The sequence below is a fragment of the Oxyura jamaicensis genome, chromosome 2 (assembly GCF_011077185.1).
Source record: "Oxyura jamaicensis isolate SHBP4307 breed ruddy duck chromosome 2, BPBGC_Ojam_1.0, whole genome shotgun sequence".
NCBI classification, from domain to species: domain Eukaryota; kingdom Metazoa; phylum Chordata; class Aves; order Anseriformes; family Anatidae; genus Oxyura; species Oxyura jamaicensis.
Genome location: NC_048894.1, coordinates 145,528,322 through 145,551,886, shown reverse-complemented (window position 1 = coordinate 145,551,886; position 23,565 = coordinate 145,528,322). Strand labels below are relative to the sequence as shown.

The following is a 23,565-nucleotide window of genomic DNA, read 5'->3' as shown; positions in this document are numbered from 1 at the left end:
AGAAAAATACTCATGAAATTACAATACAAAATGCATCTTAACTTTTTTCTTGTATAAGTGATTTGCAGGATTCCTTGCAAGAGTCCAAATTTCATTTTAAGTAGGTAACTTACATTATGTCTCTGCTGCAGAAAAAAAAACATTATCATCCAAGATTACTCCATCCATTACTCAAACAAGCATTCTGAGAAATGTGATCTCTCTCTCAACCCAACCTACAAACTAGTTACCTGTTTCCTATTCTTGTAAACCATAGACACATTCTTTACTTTTATCTCCTCACTGAGAGTTACATTAAATTACTAGATCTGATTTCTCCTCTTGTTTTCCCCCCAGTGTTTTCATATTCAGAAATTCACTTTTCTAATAACATACCGCTGAATCCATTGTTACAGCTGATTAAGACTTTCCATTGAAAATAAATTCATTAACTGATAAGAATAAGTTCTGTTAACTTACAAATTTCAAGGTATTTAATTTTCCTTATTTATATTCTCAGTCCCTTAAGTAATCACATCCCCTACAAAGATAAAAATGTTTTTATCTTTAGTAGTTAAATTCCCATTTTACTCACTCTTCTTTACTTGCAATTACTTTCTCTTTGCAACACAAGATCCAAGTGTTTGGCACAGGTTCATTACACCAGAAATTTTATTTAATAACTGCTACTCCTGGTTTTGTTGACAAAATGCTACTTCCACATATAAATACAACAGCTATGCAGATAAAAACAAATTACAACTGCATGGTTCGAAAAGCAACTGCTTCCAAAAGACCACATGCTCCCTCTGACACTCCTACATTAATACATTCCAGTCATATAACTCAGGATTCTTCCCTTTTACACAAGTTTCCACCACCTCATTCTACTGCTTCCCTCCCTTATTTCTACCACGTTCCCCTCATCACCTTAATATGCCAGGGTCTCCCACCTCCTCACCACATCCAGCTCTCATTGCGGTCTCTACCTGTCACTTTTTCACTCTGACTAGACGTAGTACAAGCTGCCCTGTACCTAATTTGAACTCTCACACGCACTCCTTGCTGAGGTCAGACAGATCATGAAGCTACCACATTCCAACAGCCAAATACTTTTTCTCCTGTACCTGGGAGGAGAAATTTCTCCTATCTACCCTGTTGCCTCCTAGTGTTTTTTGTTAAATTTAATTTAGGAAGGCTAACAAGCCCATGAGTTACCACTTAGAAAAAGAAGAAACAGATAGTTGAACAGAGGATGACTGCTTCATTTCTCCAGAGAACATGGCTGAAATTACCACATATTTAACATAGGCTTACCCAACTCTGTGTGAAGATGACAGGAAAAAGTACCAGTAGTATCATTAGCCACATGCTAATAATTTCAAAATGCAGTTTTAGAAGAAGGCAGAGATTTGCACGAAGACTAGACTGCATACACTTTGTACCCAATGCATTTCTTGGTGGATATATTATCACAGATTCATAGAATAGTTTGGGTTGGAAGGGACATCAAGTATTGAGTTATGACTAAGAGTCTGTCCACAGAAGAGTTAAAGTTAATCAGTTTCTGTCGTGTTTGTGTCTCCTTTTTCTCTTCTCCTCACTAAGGATATGTATAGTTTTCTAAACAATTTTTACACAGCTACATCTTATGAAGTATCTTCACCTGAAGCTTGAGTAAATAACTAATGCTGATTGTCTAGGACTCAATACAGTCCTAACCATATTGATCCTTTTGCAGATTCTTACAGGTGACACTTGCACACTGGTGTTGTGTTCAAGTTACCTGCACATACAGGAAGCTTTACAGTAAGTCTCATACACCTTATGACTATTAGTCTGAAAGTACCTACAATTTAATACTGAAGTATAAACAACATGTCGTTTTCTCATGTAGTACTCCAGTGACTTGATATGTACTAATGAATCCTCATGCCCTTGCCGTTTCCAATTCTGAACTCAGGTTTTCAGAGACATTGATAATATACCGCAGTACAACTTAGGGAATAAAACAAAACCCTCTACCTCTCTGCATTACCATCAAGGTAGGAGTGTTGCAATTAAACCAGTGAACCAACGTTTTCCATAATTAATATTCACATTACTTGAAATGTTTTTCCATATACCTTGACAGAAAGCTGAAAAATAGTTTTGGGGAAAAGACATGAGAAAACTTACTCAAGTCCATGATAGTGGCACACAGCTGCTTTTTCAAAAGGCAAGCCTCTAAGTTTCCGAGGAGTAAGCTCTGGTGTCAAAAGGAATGCATTTTCACTGAAAGGAAAGAAGTATAGATTTATTTTAAATAGTTGCAGTCAGGATAAAGTATTCTTTACAGAAGTCAGGAACAAATGCCTTGACATAGGAAGACCAAAACAGCATGTCCTGTAGCTCATGAAGACCCTGATACAGAGCATCATTGGGAAATTAAATCTTTTTTGAAGTAAGAATTTCTGCTCAACTACTACTATCTACCGAGTTGTTATTATTATAGAACCTCTTTGATGTTTCAACCAGTTTAGAGGTCACTGCTCCAAATAATTTATCGATAAAACCAGGCAACTATCACGTTTCACAACAGGGCACCTGAACAAATAGAGGGACCAGTAACTCCCATTTCTCAATCCAGTGCTATAATCAGCAAATTCCTTTCTTTGAGCTTCAAGTTGTTGTCTCTCCTAACAGTCACCTTTCCCATGCTTCATATTAATGTGTCTAGAAGTATTTCAATGGAACAAGCTGTAACAAGATGGAGAGAATTCACTGCCAGATCCTAGCACATGCTGAGAAGTCACATCCCAATTAACTTTGAAGTAGGGAAGAAATGAAGACAAAAGATGCAGCAGTATCTGGAACCTATATATTGATTCAGGTTTTGTCATTCTCATAGATTGTCTCTGCATAAGTACCACTGGAAAAGTTATCTGGGAAAAACATCCATGAAACACAGGTTGGTGAATCTAGCAAGACGACTATTTAAAAGACTATCAGACAGAACTCCATCCTGTATTTTAAGCTCAGATATGGAAAACAAATGTAAACTCCTTTAACTCAACAGTCTCCCTCTCAAAAAAAAAAAAAAATAACCTCGTATTTGTCAGTAAAATTTTTGGGTCCGTTTGAGACACTGTGCTCAAACATCTACTATTGCAAAGCTGCTGGTTATTCCAGAAAATCTAGCCAGAGAGCCTGTTAGGAGGTTTGACAGCTAGAAGTAGAGTTTTGCTGGACACAACAGTAATGGTAACGTGGAATGTCCACTTGCCCACTATTTTCCAGCCAACAATCTCATTATGGACTTCCATTGGTTTCCTGGTTTTTTTTTTTTTTTTTGGTGGTGGTGATAGTGTTTTTTTTTTGCTTTTTTTGTTTTTTGAACCAAGCAAAATACATGCTCAAGAGTATAAGCCACTGGAAGACTCTGTAGCTTTCATGTAAAAACATGTAGTTAACTTTTTTATCTAATATTTTGATTTTCCTCAGATGTCCAAGATCTCTTGAACTGAAAAATTTCTGTTACAGTAAAGTACTTCAAAGCCAAGTTTTTCTAATCATCCTTTCTTCTAATAATTGACAGAAACCCAAGGAAATTGGGCCCAAACCTCTCAGAGTCAGATTTCACTTAGCTATGGCTCAAAGCAAGTCATTCAAAACAATCAGGATATTCTACACCATAAAGCTTCTCTGGAGGTTTTTGAAAAATCAAGGATTTAAAAGCATTTCTGTCGTGAACAAATGATTAACTTCTTTACAATACAGCTAAATGGAATGAAAATATTTTAAATTACAGCAAAAATTTGAAATTATTTGCATTCATTAACTAACAGGTCTGTAGGAGACTCAGCCTTCACTGCATATTTTCTACCTTACTTGAGTTATCTGCTCAGAACATCTTTTAGTTAGTTTCAAAACTTCAGTAAGTACTTTTAACAGAAGTCTCCTAAGTCAGCATGTCCTGCTGACAAAAGTCTCGTAAGTCCTACAGAACTCGCCCTTCTCTGCCGTTCTGACTCTACAGACACTATCTGACTGTTGTGTAGGTTGCCTTACTCTAGCAGATGTTCGAACTCTGAAAGTTACTCCTTCAACTAATATCCATCTCGCTGCTGAAAAGGGAGTGGTCCATGCAGTAATACCAGCAGACACACTAAGAATGAATGCTCACAAAGCAGACAGAGTAGAAAAGATTCCTTTAAGAAGCACCTCAGCACTTAAGAATATTGCTAGGAATGCTGGGCCAGCATGACAAGCGACACACATGGTTAAATAGGTTTAGCTATTGTCCTTTAAAAATTTTAATGTTCTTCCTACTTCATCTCCTTCTCACTAAATGAAGGAAATCACACCAATGAAACTGAGGTCCTGCTGTGCTAGGAATACTCTTTTGGAAACAGATTATGTGCGCTGGCAGTAGTTTGTAGCATAGCCATGGCAAAGCCATGGCAAAGTCTAGTGCCACATTTTTGCACATCAGGCATTTATTTTTTTATATAATGCATACTACCATCTCTGGCCGCTTCAGACTCAAATAAATAAATCACAAGACTAACTGTGGCAGTTGATTGCACTGGCATGCAGCTCGTATCTCATGCTGCAAGTTACAAACTCAAACTTTGATTCTATCATTTGGTCATTTTCCTACATCACTTCTGAATATGGTCTTTAGTGGTTTTAATGTGCTGAAATCATACCGTTTGGGAATTTGTAGTGGCTGAAGATCACCAACTGGCAGACCTTCTGGTGTGAAGTACTTCAGTAATTCTTTAGCATCGAGCAATGTCAGCGATTCCCGCTGGCTATCTTTGTGCCCCAGAAGTTGTTCAGATGAATGTGCAAACACAGAAGCCCTGGGGAAAAAAAAAAAAAAAAAAAGTAAATACTAATCTAAGATTTTTTTTCCCAGTTATTTTGCCCTTTAAAAAAAAAATGCACTGCTGGTTTGGAGCAATTAAACATAGCTTATTTTCAAGGTAAAATAAACAAGGTTGTTTCTTGAGAACATTTGCACAAAACTTCACAAATAAAATATATATCTGATGGAAATTCTCTATCATCCTACTGAAAAAAAAAGTAATTTCTTCAAGTTTTTATAACTTAGTTGTGAAGTACAACATGTAAAGCACGTTATTCATCCCCCTCTTCCACTTATGGATTCTAAGATAAAAAAAGTTTCCATAAAAAAAAGAAACTTACAATATGCACCAAAGGAATCATAAAGCCACTACTGCACACAACTCTCCACTCTATTTTTCCGAGACCTCAACCAAGTATAGCAAAGTTCTCTCTTTTCTACTGCTAAGCCACGTGTTCAAGATAAGTTAGTGAGAAGGAAGAAACTTACCTGTTTGAGAAACAAAAGCCAAAATTTAATAACAACAATAAAATGCACTATGAGAAAGCACAGATGTAGTATCAGATCTTGTGACATACAGGACTCCAATCTAGGCCATGGACATCTATGGTATTTAAAAGACAGGAATGGGGTGGAAGTGACTGAACAAACGCAGTTGGATACCTGACTCTAATGCTCATTATGCTGCATTAACTGACACAAAAGTCTACAGGTTTCACTTACATAGCCAAGGAAAAATTAATAAATATAAATTTAACAAAATTATCTTCTACTTTAAAATTATACGAGATCTGAATATTACTCTTGACTATTTAGGCAATATGAGAAGATTACGACCACGTAATTATGACCATGCTGACAAAAACTGCTTTACAATCTTTATGATTTATGCTGCTGTGTTTGTTGGGAGAAAAAAGCTTTTGTATGTTTTTCTAGTATGGCTGAAGCCTAGAAGTACCATTTTGATAATTCAGCTTTGGAATTATGCTACTTGTAACTAACTTTCAGCTGTGTTTTGTCGATGAAAATAAAAAACAATACTACTACAAATACCAACAAATTACCCCCAAACAAGCTTGGAAATTAACAGTGTAAAAGAAGCTTAGTTTTATCCTTAAACAAAGTTTTCCCTGAAAGATTATCAATATATTTGAAAACAGTTTACAAAATGGCCATCAACATACACAGTTCATTTAGAGTGGTATTCAATGCACACTACAAGTCTCCAGTATTTAGTTATTACCTCATTTTCTGCTTGATTTTTTCAAAGTTTTCCAAATTCTGAAGAACATGTCTCTCTGGCCAGTCCAATGGATTCAACTCCATTAAATCAGATTCTGCAAGAAAACACCCACCATGAAAGCAAAACCATTACTGTTTGCTCATAAGAATCAGGATGCAATTTGTCTCCAAATGCAAAGGAATTTATACTATCAACCATAGAAATACTAGATTTGTGGCTCTCAAGACTGTTTTTTTTCCTGCCCAGCAGCTATGATCCTACAAATACACACATGAACTTTACAGGATCTAACTCTACAAGAATGAGACATAAAGGAACTGGTCAAAAGATAAGATAAGTATCTTAAATATCTTTTAAAGATTAAATATCTTTCTTAAGATATTTAAACACCTCCTGTAACAGAATGTGGGTAACCCATAACAGGACTAAATAATAATGGCATAAAGAAAATCAGCTTTGTGCTGTGGTCAGAAATGTTTTCTGAATATTTTATTTGGTCAAGAAAAAGGAAGTACTTAACACAAGGGTAATTTCAGTTTGTAAAAAAATCCTAGAAAGCTATTTTAGTTTTCATCCCCTTCCCCCCCCCCCCCCCCCCGTTATAATACTTTCATTCTTCTGATTAAAAAAAAAAAAGCAGGTTTGAAAAACACATCAGAGATCTTTCTAAAGAAAGATACGTACCAGAAGTCACACTACGTGTCTTAGTTTTATTGTCAAACTTCTGTCGAACAGGTCTAGGAAGACTAGTGTTGCACAGGTCCAAAAAACATTTTCTTGTAAGTTCTAACAAGTTTCTGAGCTCACCAGCTGAAATAACTGGAGGTTGTTTGGTCAATTCCTTTCTCTCTATAAAAGGAAAAAGAAAAAAAAGGAAAGCTACTGCATCTGCTCAGTAACAAAGAGTACCTGGAGCCTGCTTAAAACAAATTAAAAATATAAGTAAGTTCCTTGACATTAACACCATTGTATCCTTTAGCCAGGTGGATGGTTTATTCCATAGGCAAATGGAAAAAAATAATTAGCAGTAAGAATAGCTGGAACTATATGTGAAACACCTTCTTAAAGTCTTAACTTCTGTATATGTGTATTTCTTTCTCAGTACCCAGTTCTGAATCCTCCAGAGATAAAGATTTGGACTTGCTGATCTTAAATATGAAAAGCTCCAGTCTGCAGAGCCTCCTACAGGCGGCTCACACCACCGTATAGCTATTTGTACTGATGTTGCAGGAGTGTGGCTCCTGTGTAACTGATGGCTTTCTCCAGGCTCTTTGGTCAGAATGTTAAGAGTCAAGGTCATTCTGATATGATTTAGGATGACCAGCAAATGCCAGCTGCTGCTATTCTGTCTTCATCCTAATGGAGATGGGTGACCCCCCTGTTACAGACTAAAACACAAGCTCTGAGGCAGCCCCAAGCTCAGGGTTAAAGTGTAAAGGAAACCTAGAATGACTGAGGGGGACATGGTGGGAGGCAGACAATAAGCAGAAATCTTATTTTCCGTAAGCTGGTGTTCTGTTAATGATAACACACTTAGGTTATCTTTATAACATGCCATTTTCAACAATCTAGACAATCAGAAGATTTTTTTTGTTTTAATTGAGTCTCTGAGCAATGGACTTAGATGGAAAAATTCAGGACATTTGAATTACTTCTCTGCAAAGTCATGAAAATCTACAAAAGATGACCTTTCGGTAGGGTTTATCATGATCTATCATTCACAATAATAACAAATCCCCAATGAATTCTTCCCCTCTGTTAGGCAAGACTTTTGCAAGAAAGAATAAATCAACAACAACAAAACCCGTAGTAATCATTTTTGTAAAAAAGGCACATCCAAAAATAAGTGTGTTTTTTTTGTTTGTTTTTTTTGTGGAAGAGAAAGCATAAAAAAAAAACACACAGAAAACCACAGAATTATTCTGAAATATTTAATTACCACAGAATTATTCTGAAACTATGCTCAAACTTTTGGAGTATTAGTATAACAAAGACCCAGTAAATTAAAATAGAGTTCAGCTTTCTCTTTTCCCCAATATTTAAAAGTCATTATCTGACGCACAATTGTGTATATGCTGAAAAAAGTTTCTTCTTTAAAGCTTCATTTTTTTCTTCACAAACTGACCAGCTCACCTTGGTTTTGTAAGGTGAGCTATCACATCCAGTGAAAGAGTATTTCTTAATACTTCTTTGAGAACTTTCAGTGCGCTCTCCGTTACTTACTTAGATACTCCTTCAAGGCAGATGCTTGGAGGCAAGACAGTTTCTTTTCCCTCTGTACAATCTGCTTTCCACAGAAATGTGGCAGAGACTCGATAAAGTCAGCGATAGGAAAGCCTGTGCAGATTAGGAGAAATCTATTATTAAGAGTGTCTCATAAGACTTTGGAGACACCAGGTCATTACGTATTAAAAGAGTTTGCAAGAGGATGCACACACACCAACTATACACATTTCATATTTCAGAGAAATAACTAGCTTCTCAAATTTGTGAAGTTTTAAAGAAAAAATGGGAAATTCAATTAAGACACTACAAAGATAACTTGAAATATATGATTTTGAATTTCTGTACAAAACCAATGTAATGATAATGCAGTTAATGTGACTGACATTTTTAAGGAAGGTAAAAATATCATCAGCTTGGTATTAGGAAAGAAAAGTTTTCTCCCAACATATAGTCAAGGAGTTTCAGTCTTCTGACATGCTACTAATGATATTTTAATTAGGACAAATAGTAAGCAGTCAGTCATACCTCATATAGATTTATTTCAATAATAAGGAAATAAGACGATACAGGTTATTGTGTTCTTTTCTTTGTCAGTTATTGAGAGCAAATACATGAATTTGCAGAGCTTTCTTATACATATAGTCATAACAGGACAGCTACTCCAAGATAACTGTTCACGTACTTGCTCTTATCTAGTGGAGCTCCTGATCATCTGCTAGCTCATATCCTAACCACTCTGTGGTAATGAAGATATCTGCCAATTATCTGAAGACATGCTCCTGAAACTCAGCTTGTCTGTCTGCCTTTATTTTTTATTTTAAATGAATGAAATAGGCTTGTCAATAGATAATGGATTAGATTTTAGGCATGGGCTGGTCAGTCTTTACACCAAGAACATACTTTTTAAACTTGAAGGTTTTGTATATTTGATTGGCATTCATATGACCTTGACTTCCCTGTATAATAAACAACTACACTGCTGAAACCACTGACAGTTATGAGAAATGACTGACTACGACTTTAAGTAGTTGATTTACAAAATACAGTAATAGTAAATTCTGTGAATAAATTATATCTTACTATTTTTTTAATCGATTTGAAAAATATTTCTGAAAGAATACAGGTATATTCATCAAAATGTAACGTTTCTTGTTTTCTTCCTTTTAAGACAGATTGTAATGAATAAAGGGAATGTATATATTTCAGTAGCATTTGCCTGTCTTCAGGCTCTCTTAAATAAATAAATACCTACTTGACTCTGTTTCTTCTGTGTTTGTCTTTAGCTTTCCATTTACTGTAGCAAGAGTGGCCATACCACTGATTTGGGTAGCAGAATGAATCAAGGTTGCTTTACATCCTCCAGAGCCATTGCCTTGTAGCAAGAAATAATATCGGCAAGATTCTCCTTTCAGTTCAATTTCTGGAACTTAAAAAAGAATTTAAATTAAATTAAAAGAAAAAAGAAACACAACCAGGACATAAGATGGCTTCTTATGGGTTTTCCACAGTTTAAAACAAGCCATAATACCTCATCAAAATTCTTTCGCTTGCTCTGTTCTGTGAGAAATCTCACTAACTAAATCGAAGCTTTTTAGAAGACACACTAAGCATAGATGATATTTACCTTAAAAAAAAACAAAACAAAAAAACAGCAAAACAAACAAACAAACAAAAACAACACAGTGGATAGAATGCAAATTAAACAAGCTACAGAAGCAGAGATGAGTTAGACTACACCGGTGGCTTGAAGCAAGCGCATTACCTGCATGAAACTTCTGTGAATGCGACATAGGCCAGCTTCCTACTGCAAGCTACAAAGTACATCTGGCAACTGTAACTATCAACCAAACTGAGGCTTTTTACAGAACTTACAAGAAGGCAACTCTCCCTGCAAAGATATGTTTCTATCATGAAACATGGTAGTGTTGGGCAAACAGCATGCCATGTATGCGATGATAGAGACCGGTATGTAAAAATGTGCATTTCTGCATATGCAGATTGAAATGATGATAAGTGCTCTCTGGAAGAACATACATCTGTAGAAGAAAGAAAATACTGTACGCTTTCTTCCCAAGAAAACAGAGTCATCTGTAAGAGTTTCACCCACTGCTTTGTATTTGTGCATAGACTGGATGAGAAATAAACTACATTTTATTTTTAAACATAGGCATACAGAAATGATTTTTAAAATAAAATAATGTAGGACTTAACAACAACATTAGAAGGATGTTTTTGTGATCTTTTGATGTAAAATATTATGGGACATTAGTAGATGTAGAGATTGAGAGAATGAATACATTTCAATGTACTAAGTTTTAAAGTTCAAATCAATTTTCTAAGATATCTGCAGCACCACCTCAACAAATAATTCAAGAAGAGATTGAATCTTATTATTGTTATATATTTCTGTTAGTAACAAGCATAAAACATTCCACTAATTAAGCTGGATGGGGAATGGAAGAGAGGGGAAGTCCCTCTACCTGAATATATAAATCAAGAGAAGAAAAAAAAACAAATCAAAACAAAAAGAACTTCACTACCGTCCTGTTCTTCACTCCCCTAGTCATTTAAATATTTCTCTTTCCAGTTTGTCTTGGCATCTGAAACGCTGATTCTTCATGGGAAAGTTTTTTATTCCTCATTTTAATCTTAATGGGTATCTGAGAACTACAAACACAAAGAATTACACCTCCCACAGACTATAACGATTACTGTTCACAAATCCTTAATATAGTCAGATTAGTGGCAACCACTAGAAAAGAGTTTTCAACTTACTGAACAAATATGTTCGAATGTCCATGTTTTTTCTCCTACTTAAAATTTTGCTCAAGAAGCTTAACATACAGAGATTAGTTCAATCTATAAACTACCAGTACCCAATCCATGGAATTTAATTCCTTCCCTTATTATTCAGCTCTTCCTAATTCCTCTTAATTTGTTTCCTATCCCCAAACCTCCAAGAACATTAGCCTTTGCCAGCCATCCACATCTATTTGTTGCAAATTCTGCCTTTGGTTGCCAATAGAAGAGGTCACAGCTGTTTGGAAGATGTGTATTATGTATTAGAAGACCACAAAAACACATAAGAAGGCAGAATACTGCAACTTATCCCATCTTAGGTAAGTACTTTAAGCTCTAGGCTATTACCAAGCTTCTTTTAGCCTGATGCTTTCAGTCCCTATGAACCTAAGTCACTACTTGTAAAGCGTCCCCACTTGCAGGCCAGCATGTAGTATATTCTCACCTAAAATACTGGATGATTAAGAAACTTCATCCATACTTGATCTGCACTGATTCTGTTCTCTCACTTCCTGAATGAAAATTCTAACCACTAGCAATAATAGGAGTTGGCTACCCTCATTACACCGGGTCTCAGGTGAACAGAAACATCCAGCAGTTCCTGATGTTTTCTATTTTCCCTGCAAGAGACTGAAATTAAATGCAGGTGTGCTTAAGAACCTCTGGAACTGAAATGGGAAGCACTTAAGTGAAGCACATTGGATTTCCACCTGCAGAAGCACCATCTGTGTCCACAGCTTGTACAATCACCTCAGAAAAGCGTGTGTCTCATCAGCAGGGTCTTAGCTGATGGATAAGACACAGAGATGGTTTAAGGAAATGCATCGTTTCCCTACAGCTCACCATGATGTTATTTTCAATTTTCCTCTGCAACTGGTCTGCACAGGCCAACACACATTCAGCAAAACCTTTTGTGCAAAGATTACAATCGCTGCCTTAATTTCACTGGAGAAAAAAGGGAAACCCAAATTTATAGAATATATACATATTAAACACATAAACATAGAATATACCTGTAGCCATCTTCGTTTTACTCACCAGTAATGATCTTAGGTTTCCTAGCCATATACTCCTTCCATTTCTTTGTACCCAGCTGGGCAGGGGATGGGATCACTATACTGCTTACATTGCATGGCAATGCAAATAAAGCTCCCACCTAAATAATGAGAGCAAATATAAGACAAGCAATACAACCGAAGCATACTTTATATTTCATTTTTGAGCCACTTATTTGGCACTGTTTCAATTGTACTTCAATTATAAGACAAACATGTTTATTCAGTGCTTCTTTTATTCACACCAATCGAGATGGAATATCATCTGAGAAGCGAGCTGTAAAAACTGCTTGTTTTTGCTCCAAGTGAGAGATAATTAACTACTGAATCTCCTATTTCATACATAAAAATGTTATTTATTACATTTGTATCATTATTTTCCCATTGCAAGCAGTTTTGATTAATACAGATTTATTTTATAAACATCACAAAACTTTCTTTACATCGTTATAAGCATTGAAGAAAAAACATCTTAAAACTAATATTGTAGCTATGAATAATACTCTAATGTCTGGAAAAAAGGTAGGCTTGTAAATGTTTCAAGAGTTCTTATACAAAATCAGTGTAGAAATGCAGAATACAGAATACATACATACAAAATGAGAAATCTTACTATTTCAGACTTTTTTTTTTTCATTTTATAAGCTGCATGAAGAACTGTCTTTTGCTAAAAAGTAGTGACATTATTATAATATGGAAATATCTGTCATAATATGGTTAAACTAACAAAATATTTTACAAGATTGAAACTTAGTTGAGGTAAAGAGAAAACATTCAATGGACTTACAGATTGCCAGGACCTGTACAACATGTACTTTTAAAAGTCATTTGCTTTTAGAATATTGAAAGAGTCTATTAAGAGATGAGGTATTCATATATTATTTTCGTGTTTTATAATGAGTAATTTATAGGTCTTTGTTTTTCTGCTAAACTTACAGAAAACAAAACTTTACCTTCCCAGATAGAGAAGAAATCTGATCTAAAAGCAGCGCGGATGTTTTCTTGATATTCTTTCTTGACAGGCTCCTGAACAGAATCGTTTAAGGAAGGAAGCTTACCTTCACAAAGAACTGTATGCATTTGTATTTTATAAACCATGTTACTTGCAATAAGATGGTAAGGACTGTAAAAGTCTAACATTTAATACTTAGAACCACAAAATATACTAAGCTCACACTTCCAGGCAAAGCACTTGGAAACGTCTGAAGTATATGATGAAATATACTAGTGACACCTCTCATATAAGCAGCCACCCACAAATAACCATATATTCAAAATACTGGCAGGGTCATACAACCTAAGCTACTATTATAACATCAAGACTAGTACCCAAGGTACATAGATTTAAACCAGTATGAACACAGTTGGAAATCCCTCCAACATACACAACTCAAAACAAAATTCCTCTGCCATACCTCGCCTCAGATTCTGTACCTACACAATAAAAACACAATGTGTGGAAAAACGTTGCTATACTGTGAAGCATACTATTTACATTGACGAGTAAGGTTTAGGGTTTTCTAAACTTACACACCAGTACATATTTCTCTATTCTTTCCCCACAAAAAGCATATCCATCAGTAGAAAACTTGTATGTGCAACAATATAAAAATGAAAGCTGGTTATTGTTTGTGCAACCTAAATTTCAACATAAAAAAACCACCTGTGAATATACAATATATGACTATTTCAGCAGGCTGGTATGGAATGAGTCCTTGCTACTCCTCATGTGTTGTTTACATAGATACTGATTGTATTCTTTTTGCTATAAACCATTATCATTAGTAGGTTAGAACCTTAAAAAAAGGATACAGCTCAAATTCCAGATCTGATACAAAAAAGGACGGTAGGTCAGAGAGGACAACCATCTGTAAAAATTCTAACGCAGGACCATAGTAATGAAAAACCTGAAAAGAGATCAAATACAGAACCTGTAACACTATAGGTGACATGATCTCAGTTAAACTTCCTCGTATGTTTTGCAGGAGGCATTTGCCTTACAGGTACATCTGAAAAATGTATAAGGGAATAAAAAGAGAGAAATAGTTCACAATACCACGTTAAATACAGTTATATAAAACAGTGAAGGTATTTAATTCTGTTTAAGAAGACTTGCTTCTTAGAATGCCAACCCTGTGCATCACACAGGTTGTTACTCTTACCAATTTCAAAGAAAAACAAAATCTATTAGGACCAATAAAATGCAATCCCCAATGTACATATTTTAACAGTGAAAATAATAGTCTGTTAACTGATGTCAGTTTCAATAAACAAGAATCTTTGTTTTCATCAGCAAATACAGAGGTCCCATTACATATCTACTTCCAGGGGAAAACATGAAGCAATAACAGTAATTTTCAAAAGCCATGTACTTCTAAAATGAAGTACAAAGGGTTAAATAAATACAGAATTCAAGTATTAATTACATATTTCAAGCATTAAGATTGAACGAAGTTTAAATTTCTACTATAAAGTAATTTTGGTATCAAGTTACGTAAGAGCAAACAGATGAAATCTTTAAGGACCCATTTTATGAACATGCATGAACAAAAGAAGTATTCCTCAACCTTATGCAATCCTTACTTTCATGCTTAATTTTCAGTTACTAATTTTTTCAGGAAGGTAAATCAGATGAATTCTAGTGGCTCAAAGAAACATCAAGAATAAGACATACCTCTGGCAAAGCATCAGTATTCCTATATTGTTGCTCTTTTTCAAGAGCAAAGCAAGAATTTAAATGTGAAGTGCTGAATGGCTTTACAGAAGTGCTCTTCATACAAAATTCTGGAAACCTGACTTCTGATGCAAACTGAAAAAGAGACGACAAAGTGTAGCCAGTTACATATATTATTAAATAATTACTATTAGATTTCTTTCTACCATAACTGCAAAATTAGGTTAAAAAATAATGGATTTAGGTAACCAACTACTATATCCAAAACCTTAACACTAAAGGTGTAAATAATGTCTTTCAAAATCACAAACCTTTCTCTCTTTGGAGACACACTGCGTAGGTTCTTGCAACAATGACTTACAGAGCTATATGATAATGATTTGTGGTAGAAACAAAAAAATCTAATTTTGAATAAGAAGTTGTAAGGCAAATATTTCAGAAGAGAATGCCTGAATGCCTGAAGTTCCCATTTAAATGCCTTGATATCGTTTATCCTTTTATCAAGCAAAAAAGCGTATTTTTTCCTCCCACTACTGAGATACATTGCTCCAAATGTTAAAGAACATTAACTCTTTGAATTAAATTTTTGAAGCCAAATTTGGATTAACACATAAAATGCAGTGTACTACACATGCTTTAAATGATGAACACAGATAAGTTTTTTTTTTTAAAAAAAAAAAAAAAGTTATTTTACCTTTCTTTCCCATATCTGAATCTTTCCCCTCCAGAGTTCTTTGAAATCAATAATATTCATGACATTATCTGAAGACACAAAGTCTGCCGATAGGTAGTCTGCAATCTTTTGCCAGCTATTGGAAAAACAAAAAAGAATTAATCTTCCTGAATTTAGCATTACTTATTATCATGCAGTGCAATTTGATTGAATCCTGGTTCAGACTCTGTGAGTGAATTGTTCCTATCCTCCCCAAACATGGAAGCAAAGAACTTTATCAGAGAGGGAGGGAGGGAAGGAGGGAGAGAAAATAACCAGCATCCATGGGTCCCCTTATCTTTTGTGAGAAACATCAGCACCATAACAGGAAAAGAAACTACAATTTTTCATCAGAGAAACTGAATGCTCAAATAGCCTCATTTTGCATAAAAAACAGCAGAAAAGCAGAAAAAAAATGTTCAGTGAAAAGCTGTCAGCACAGGAAGACATCTCTGACCACTGAGATGAAGAACTTATGGAAGTCACTGAATTCAGTTTACGATGTATATTACTGCAGTTTATCTCCATATACATTAGAAAGTACTATATAGGAGGTATACTACTGATTCTTACCCAGGGTCGAGCATTCAATTGTTTCATTTAATCAGTTTTGTTAATTTAAGATAAAGCTCTGCCACATAATCTTTGAAGCAGACTTGAATCTTTTGGGTGGAAGAAAAAAAGGTGGAGGAAGCCGTGCCAAGTTATTAAACACCCACACAATGTTTTACTGCACGGGAGAAAGAAAAAACAGCCATTCTTTATATCAGACACATCATGGCCTACTTCTAATCAATCAGGAGAGGACAGTAAGAGATTAATTTCTATTTGACTTAACTTCAAGTTGAATAGTTTCAGGGTTAAAACTCTTCAGAAACAAAGGAATTGAGCACTGATATACCATTTTTCAAGAAGAGACATGACAGGCACCTTTTTTTTTTCCCCACTTTCTCCACTAAATGTAATACCAAAGCTTAGCAGTTTAAAGTCAGACCAGCAGATTTATATATTTGTTTTTACAAAAATTGGAAAACTATAGCCAATGCAAGTTCCTGCATGACACAGTACCTCAAACCTTCAAAGCAGAGCACACACTATGAAGACATTAGTGATTTAAAGGAAAGTGAAAGACTCATTTTATTTTTTGTTCTCATCAGAACAGGTACTTGGGTTTTTTGCCTGCCTCTGTTGTTAGGACATGCATTTACAATAAATCAGCATGGGCAATTCCTCTCCTCAAACAATAACGGAAGACAAATCTATGTATTTGCATAGAATATACGCAAAGTACTAAATACTATGAATGTTTTCTTTTAAAATATCCAAACACAAAACAAGAGTGACCTTGTTTGTAGAACTAAATTGAACAGCATACCCTTTAGAGTCATTTGCTGCAATGGTGATTTGCGCAGAGTGCCATTCTTTCAGGTGTTTCAGGGCACCAATAGCAGGTAAGCAGTCTTTTAACTTGGGTGCATCTCGTTCTACAGCCTGTAGTATAACATCAACCATTGCTCTTCCTGTAAAAACAGTTATGTATGACTCAAAGTACCATAATTCAGTAAATGATTCAGTCAATTAAAGATAGAAAAGTACTGATTATCATTAACTGAAATGAAATGGGTTTAAAGACCAACTTCAAATACTTTTGGCAAGATTTAAAACACTTTTCACACATTTTAGCTCAACTCTTTGTTCCTCTTGAATTAACACAATATAAAATTAAATATTTTGCCATTCACTCACTCACGGCAGTTTCTTCTTTCCTTTCTTACTGAAAACTGTACTGATTAGAGTCCTTCCTGTATCCCTGTCTCCAGTACAGCTGTGCTGTTTACCTCCTTTCAACACTTCTAAATAGCTTATTTCTCATTCTTTCCACATCCAGTTTCTTTGCTATTCTAACTCAACTACTGCAACATTATTTAACCCAAACACAAAAGGTGATACCCATCTCCAGTTTACAAAATCTGAATCCAATGTTTCTCATCTATGTTCCTTCACAACATCTTGGCTCTCACCTGCTAACAATCAGCTGTAACATCAACACTTTCCATTTTATTTCTTTAGATAAAAACTTCTGATGGTTGCATGTTGAATTTTGCTTACTGTCTATTACTACTTTAGTGCCATTTCATATGGAAAGAAGTATTACATAAATAACTACCTTAATCACTACTGAAATGCAGTCTTCCAAAAAAAAGAATCAGCAAACTACTCCCTAAGCTGATTTGCAAGGCCAATGATGCTAAAGTTCCTTAAACTATTTGCAAGCCCTGCAAACGCATTAATTCAACCAAACTAATATGCTCTTTTTTTTGATGTTGTTGTTGTGTTTTTTTAAAATTTGACTGTGGCTTTACCAGCTGAGTTTTTAGATAAACAACTAACAAGATAAATTCCAAATTAGATTGCTCTTTTAAGAAAGGTTACCTGGGGCAGGCAGTTTGTCAGCTAACTGATGCACACTTTCTGCAGCTTCATCATAAATGCTGAAAATGAAGAACAACATGGTTGGAAACTAAATATAAACAGTCATTTAGAAAGAAAAAGTTACAAGTAGTGAATGCTAAGTGATGTAAATAACATCTTTAAAATTCAGCACAGACTTAATACCTAAGCAATGAGCTATACTTATCTCCCCTTTTACTGAGGCAGAAGTAAAATCAAAACAATCTGCAGTAAAACTTGAAGTAGGATTTCAGACAGCCTGCTTTCTCTTAGCAAGAGAAAACTTTCAGATGTTGGAATAATTGTTCTGTTATTCTATAAAAATCATCTGCAGCCAGAAAAACAATTAAAGCTATGTTAAACAAAGAAATATGTCCAGTAGGAGTAGGGGATTGTTCATCGTTGACTATATGCTTGGTCATAACTTGTACTTATTGAATTTTCTCGATTCCCTTGGGTTATTACTGTTAAATGTGAGCTCACCATACTTCCAATAAAGATAACAATATGCATACTCAGTCATAGACAGTGACTCCCTACTGTTATTGTCTTCTTCCTCAAAATTCTGTATGGCTCCCAGACATTCATCAATGCTTTTTTGGAGAGAGTCTTCATTATTCTGTGTTTCGGAATTTATTTCCTCCCAGTCAGAACTGCAGAACTAATAAAGCAAGAAGAATTTGGAACACTACAATTTTAACTTGCACTAGGCAGAGAAGTGTGGAACTTATTTTTTATAATATATTTCTTACCTGATAATAACCACATATAACATGACTCGCAAAATACCATTTCCTTATGCCTGGAATACCAGCCAATGAACATGCTGAAAAGAGACACAATAATGATTTAAAACAATCAATCCACCACAACCTAGTCGTCCTACAATAATGAGCATTTATGTTGAAATAGTCTACATAAGAAATTTAAGGCGCCACAATGGCCTAAGCTCTACTTTCCTTTGGCATCATATTGAAGACCTAAACATATTGCGGTGTAGGTATATGTCTAAATGTCTAACTATTAATGATCTTTCAATTATTAATAAATAACAAAGTTTTTGACCTCTTAATGACTTTCATAAATATCGTTAATGCAGTTAGTAAAATGAGATGCTCTCTCAACATTTCTATGCAATAAAAATTACAAAAGTTGAAAACAGCTTAACATTCACATCTAAATGGATTTTGACAGCTTACATTGGTTCACATCGACAGCTGTGACAATGAGGTCAGCTTTAACAGCTGGATATCCAAACCAAGTAAAGAACTACAAAAGCTTCAGTACTACTAAAAAAAAAAATTAACTAAAAGTAATAAAGCAGATCTTCAGAACTCTATTTTAAGATGATAAAATGATTTAATAAATACTCATGGTTTAGGATTCTGAATTGCTGGCCAACAGACAAATATTGCTTCCACTGAAAAAAATAGAAGGGATCACATGAGTAACAAAAATCGTAAGCAGGAAAATATCAAGCTGCCCATTGACATGAGAAACAAGCCCTTTTCACTCTCAGTTGCTCTTAAAATAGACTGAAATTTGTCAGCTTTTCAAAACACTTGTCTTTCATTTCCAGCGCCCAATATATTTAATCATCTGCTAACACCTGAGCTGCTGAAGTGAAATCAGTTCTCCATAGAAATAGTAGCAGCAAAAGAAATTGGATTTCCTCAAGTTTCTGATTTGTTTCATGTAGATCATAAATTTGCCTAGGCCAATTCATTGATAATATTTGTCATATATCACTGTACTTACCTGGAAAAGTCCTTGCATCTGTATTTATAGATGAATTACAGTTTTCTTTCAGAAGTTTATAAACATTTGCAGCAGTCACTGCTGGAATTAAAAAAAAAAAAAGCTTTTTTTTAAAAATAAACTGGCTTAATAAGCTAACTAAATAAGCTAAGTCTTGCTTATTGTAAATGCAGTTTAAAGTTCAGTTTAACATTTAAAGTTTATTTTAAAAAAATCTGTCAAGTGCAGATTTACAGGAGTTTAAAATAATCATTTTATAAAGTTCTAGTTAAACTAGTGGGTATATAGATTTACTAGCTGAAGAAACGGGCTGCTAAGAGCCTCATGAAGTTCAGCAAGAAGTGCAAAGTCCTGCACCCAGGAAGAGACAACCCTGGACACCAGTACATGCTGGGGGACAGAAAAGGACCTGGCGGTCTTGGTGGTCACCATGTTGACCACGAGCCAGCAGCGTGCCCTTGCAGCTAAGAAGGCTAATGGTATTATTGGCTGTGCTAGACACGTATCATCAGCAGGTCAGGGGAGGTGATCAGCATTGGTGAGGCCTGCACCAGGACTACTCCAACCAGACAGACACCCAAGTACGTGAGAGACTTGGACGTACTGGGAAAAGTCCAGTGGAGTGGCACAGAGACGATCACGGAACAGGAGCACCTCTTCTACAAGGAAAGGCTGAGACCATGCAACCTAGAGAAGAGGTTATGGGAAGATCTTATCACCATATATCAGTACCTGAAGGGAGGGTGCAAAGAGGACAGAGTCAGGCTCTTTTCAGTGGTGCCCAGTGCCAGGACAAGAGGCAATGGGCACAAACTGGAACACTGGAGGTTCCTCTGAGCATCAGGAAGCACTTCTGTGCTGTGCGGGTGACCAAGCACTGGTACAGGTTGCCCAGAGAGGCTATGGAGTCTCCACCTTTGTGATCTTCAAAAGCCACCTGGACGTGGACCTGAGCACGCTGCTCTGGGTGTCCCTGCTCCAGCTGGGGTGGGACCAGATGGACCCCAGAGGGCCCTGCCAGCCTCAACCCTCCTGTGATATCTCTGAAATCTTCTAGTTAGCTAACATCAGTGTTGTAACAAAACTCAAATAACCTAAATTTCTGAAGGCTTAAGTCGTTAAAGCCTTCTATTCTGAAAGAAAAAGATTTTTATCAAGGTAATAATCCTGAAAACCTACCTGTGCACAGACCCTAGACAACAAAGCATAAAGAAAAAGTCCTCAAGAACAACCCTAGAGGCGATTGAGGCAAGGGCATCGCTTAGCCGGGTGAAAGCACAAGAACTCAAGGAACATACATATCTCTAGGAGACACAAGCCACCTACGTGCCCCACGAAAGCCATACCGCGACTAATTCCCCCTCTCCAGCCCTCCCGGAGGCGGCTCCCGCTTCGTGCCGTGCCCCGCGCACCCCCCACCCCTCTTCAGCGGCAGCCCCTGTTCAGCATCGCCCCCCCGATGCAGCGATACCTGCTCCGGGCTCCGCACCGCCCTCAGCCCTGCGCTCCCCCCAGCTGAGGAGCAGCACGTAGCGGTCCATGGCCGGCCGAGGACGGGCGGGGAGAGGAAGACGGAGCCGCCACCGCCGCCACCATCTGGGATCCGAGCAGCCCGCGCTGCCCGCCCCTGCACCGCCCCTCGCAGGGCGATGTTTCCGCTTCCCGGGGCGGCCGCCGCCGATGGGCTCCGCTTCCCTTCCCCTTGAGCCGCAGCGGCCATGGCTAGTTACACCAAGGCTGCCCAGGTGAGTGCGGGGCTGGCGCTTCAGGCGAGGAGACACCGCGGCGGCCGCTGTCCTCCGTGTCACGGCGGGCTGCTGGCGGCCGCCATTTTGTGAGGGGGGGCGCCGGGGAGGGTGCCATGGCTCTGCTGCCCCGCGGCCGGCCCCTCGTCGTGGTCGGTGCTGGAAGAAACAGGCAGTGCCCGCTGTGGGACTGCTGGGGAAGGAAAGGGGTCTGTAAGGGGAAAGGCTGCCCGCTGAAGGCGGCTAGGGTTGTTAGTACGCACAGAGGTGTGTTTAGGTGTTTCTCAGGCTGCCCAGAGAAGCTGTGGGTGCCCCATCCCTGGAGGTGTTCAAGGCCAGGCTGGATGGGGCTTTGGGCAGCCTGGTCTGGTGGGAGGTGTCCCTGCACATGCGATTGGAACTGGGTGGTCTTTAAGGTCCCTTCCTTCCCAAACCATTCAATGAACCACTTCAAACAGAAAGTGCAGCACAGGAGGACTTAAAGATGCAGGAACAGTCTGTCCCCGTGTGATGAGCCGGTGGGGAAGACAACCAGTGTAGCTGAACAGGGAACTTTTGCTGAGTGTCTGGGAGGAAAAAAAAAAAAAAAAAAAAAGTTTATGTCTGGTGGAAGAAGGGGCAGGCAACTCAGGGAGAGTACAAGGAACTTGCCAGCATATGTAGAGAAAAAATCAGGAAGGCTAAAGCCTAGCACTAGCTCAACCTGGCCACTATGGCTAAGGATAACAAAAAATATTTTAATAAATATATTAACGGCAAGAGGAGGCCCAAGGAGAATCTCCATCCTTTACTGGATGCAGAGGGGAGCCTAACTACTGAGGACAAGGAAAAGGCTGAGGTTTTTAATGCCTTCTTTGCATCTGTCTTTACTAGCCAGAGCATTTATCCTCAGGGTACTCAGCCTCCTGACCTGAAGTCTGGGATAAAGAACAGAACACCCCCACACACACACAGTTCAGGTGGAAACAGACCTGCTGCTCCACCTGGACTGTCACAAGTCCACGAGGCCAGATAGGATCCACCCGAGGGTGCTGAGGGAGTTGGTGGATGTGATTGCAGGGCTGCTTTCTGTCATCTGTCAGTGGTCTTGGTCATCCAGAGAGATCCGAGATGACTGGAGATGTGCTAAAGTGATGCACATCTATAAGAAGGATCATAAGGGGTGCCTGGGGAACTACAGGGCTGTCAGCCTGACCTCGGTGCTAGGAAAGGTGTTAGAACAGGTTATCTTGAATGCAATCATGCAATGTATGCAGGACCACTGGGGGATCAGGCCCAGTCAGCATGGGCTCATGGAAGGCAAGTCCTGCCTGACCAACCTCATCTCCTTCTACTACCAGGTGACCCACCTGGAGGATGAGGGAAAGCCTGTTGACGTAGTCTTCCTAGACTTCAGGAAGGCCTTTGACCCAGTCTCCCACAGTATTCTCCTGGAGAAGCTGGCAGCCCGTGGCTTGGACAGGTGCACTCTTTGCTGTGCTAAAAACTGGCTGCATGGCCAAGCCCAGAGAGCGGTGGTGAACGGAGTGAAATCCAGCTGGCAAACGGTTACCAGTGGTGTTCCCCAGGGGTCGATGTTGGGGCCCATCTTCTTTAATACTTTTATGATTTTAATGAGGTAATTGAGTGCACCCTCACTAAGCTGCAGATGACACCAAGTTGGGTGGAAGTGTTGATCTGCCGGAGGGTAGGAAGGTCCTGCAGAGGGACGTGGACAGGATGGGTCGTTGGGCAGAGGCCAATAGGATGAGGTTCAGCATGGCTAAGTTCTGGGTCCTGCACTTTGGTTACAACAACCCCATGCAATGCTACAATTATAGGACTAGAGGGAATGGCCTCAAGTTGCACCAGGGGAGCTTCAGGTTGGAAATGAGGAGACATTTCTTCTCAGAAAGAGCAGTCAGGCATTGGGACGGGTTGCCCAGGGAGGTGGTGGAGTCACCATCCCTGGGGGCGTTTAAGGCAAGATTGGATGTGGTGCTTAGGGACATGGTTTAGTGGGTGACTTTGGTAGTATGGGGATAGTTGGACCAGATGATCTTGGAGGGCTTTTACAACCCTGATGATTCTA

At 37.8% G+C, this 23,565-nt stretch overlaps 2 protein-coding genes across 2 annotated transcripts in view; one reads left to right on the top strand and one right to left on the bottom strand.

The window, feature by feature from the left end:
* Nucleotides 1-21,450, bottom strand: part of MTBP (MDM2 binding protein) — a 32,072-nt gene extending 10,622 nt beyond the window's left edge. Inside the window, exons 1-17 of the mRNA XM_035318055.1 lie at nt 21,221-21,450; nt 19,750-19,830; nt 18,744-18,817; nt 18,507-18,652; nt 17,974-18,032; nt 16,916-17,060; nt 15,523-15,637; nt 14,829-14,963; nt 13,967-14,061; nt 13,108-13,180; nt 12,138-12,255; nt 9,553-9,726; nt 8,298-8,411; nt 6,759-6,923; nt 6,075-6,168; nt 4,671-4,826; nt 2,158-2,253 (exon numbers count right to left, since the gene is read on the bottom strand). Coding sequence (XP_035173946.1) covers nt 2,158-2,253; nt 4,671-4,826; nt 6,075-6,168; nt 6,759-6,923; nt 8,298-8,411; nt 9,553-9,726; nt 12,138-12,255; nt 13,108-13,180; nt 13,967-14,061; nt 14,829-14,963; nt 15,523-15,637; nt 16,916-17,060; nt 17,974-18,032; nt 18,507-18,652; nt 18,744-18,817; nt 19,750-19,830; nt 21,221-21,290 — 1,910 coding nt within the window. The 5' untranslated portion in view covers nt 21,291-21,450. The remainder of the gene's footprint in view (nt 1-2,157; nt 2,254-4,670; nt 4,827-6,074; nt 6,169-6,758; nt 6,924-8,297; nt 8,412-9,552; nt 9,727-12,137; nt 12,256-13,107; nt 13,181-13,966; nt 14,062-14,828; nt 14,964-15,522; nt 15,638-16,915; nt 17,061-17,973; nt 18,033-18,506; nt 18,653-18,743; nt 18,818-19,749; nt 19,831-21,220) is intronic.
* MRPL13 (mitochondrial ribosomal protein L13) overlaps nt 21,352-23,565 on the top strand; it is a 33,999-nt gene continuing 31,785 nt past the window's right edge. The window contains exon 1 of the mRNA XM_035318057.1: nt 21,352-21,494. Coding sequence (XP_035173948.1) covers nt 21,468-21,494 — 27 coding nt within the window. The 5' untranslated portion in view covers nt 21,352-21,467. The remainder of the gene's footprint in view (nt 21,495-23,565) is intronic.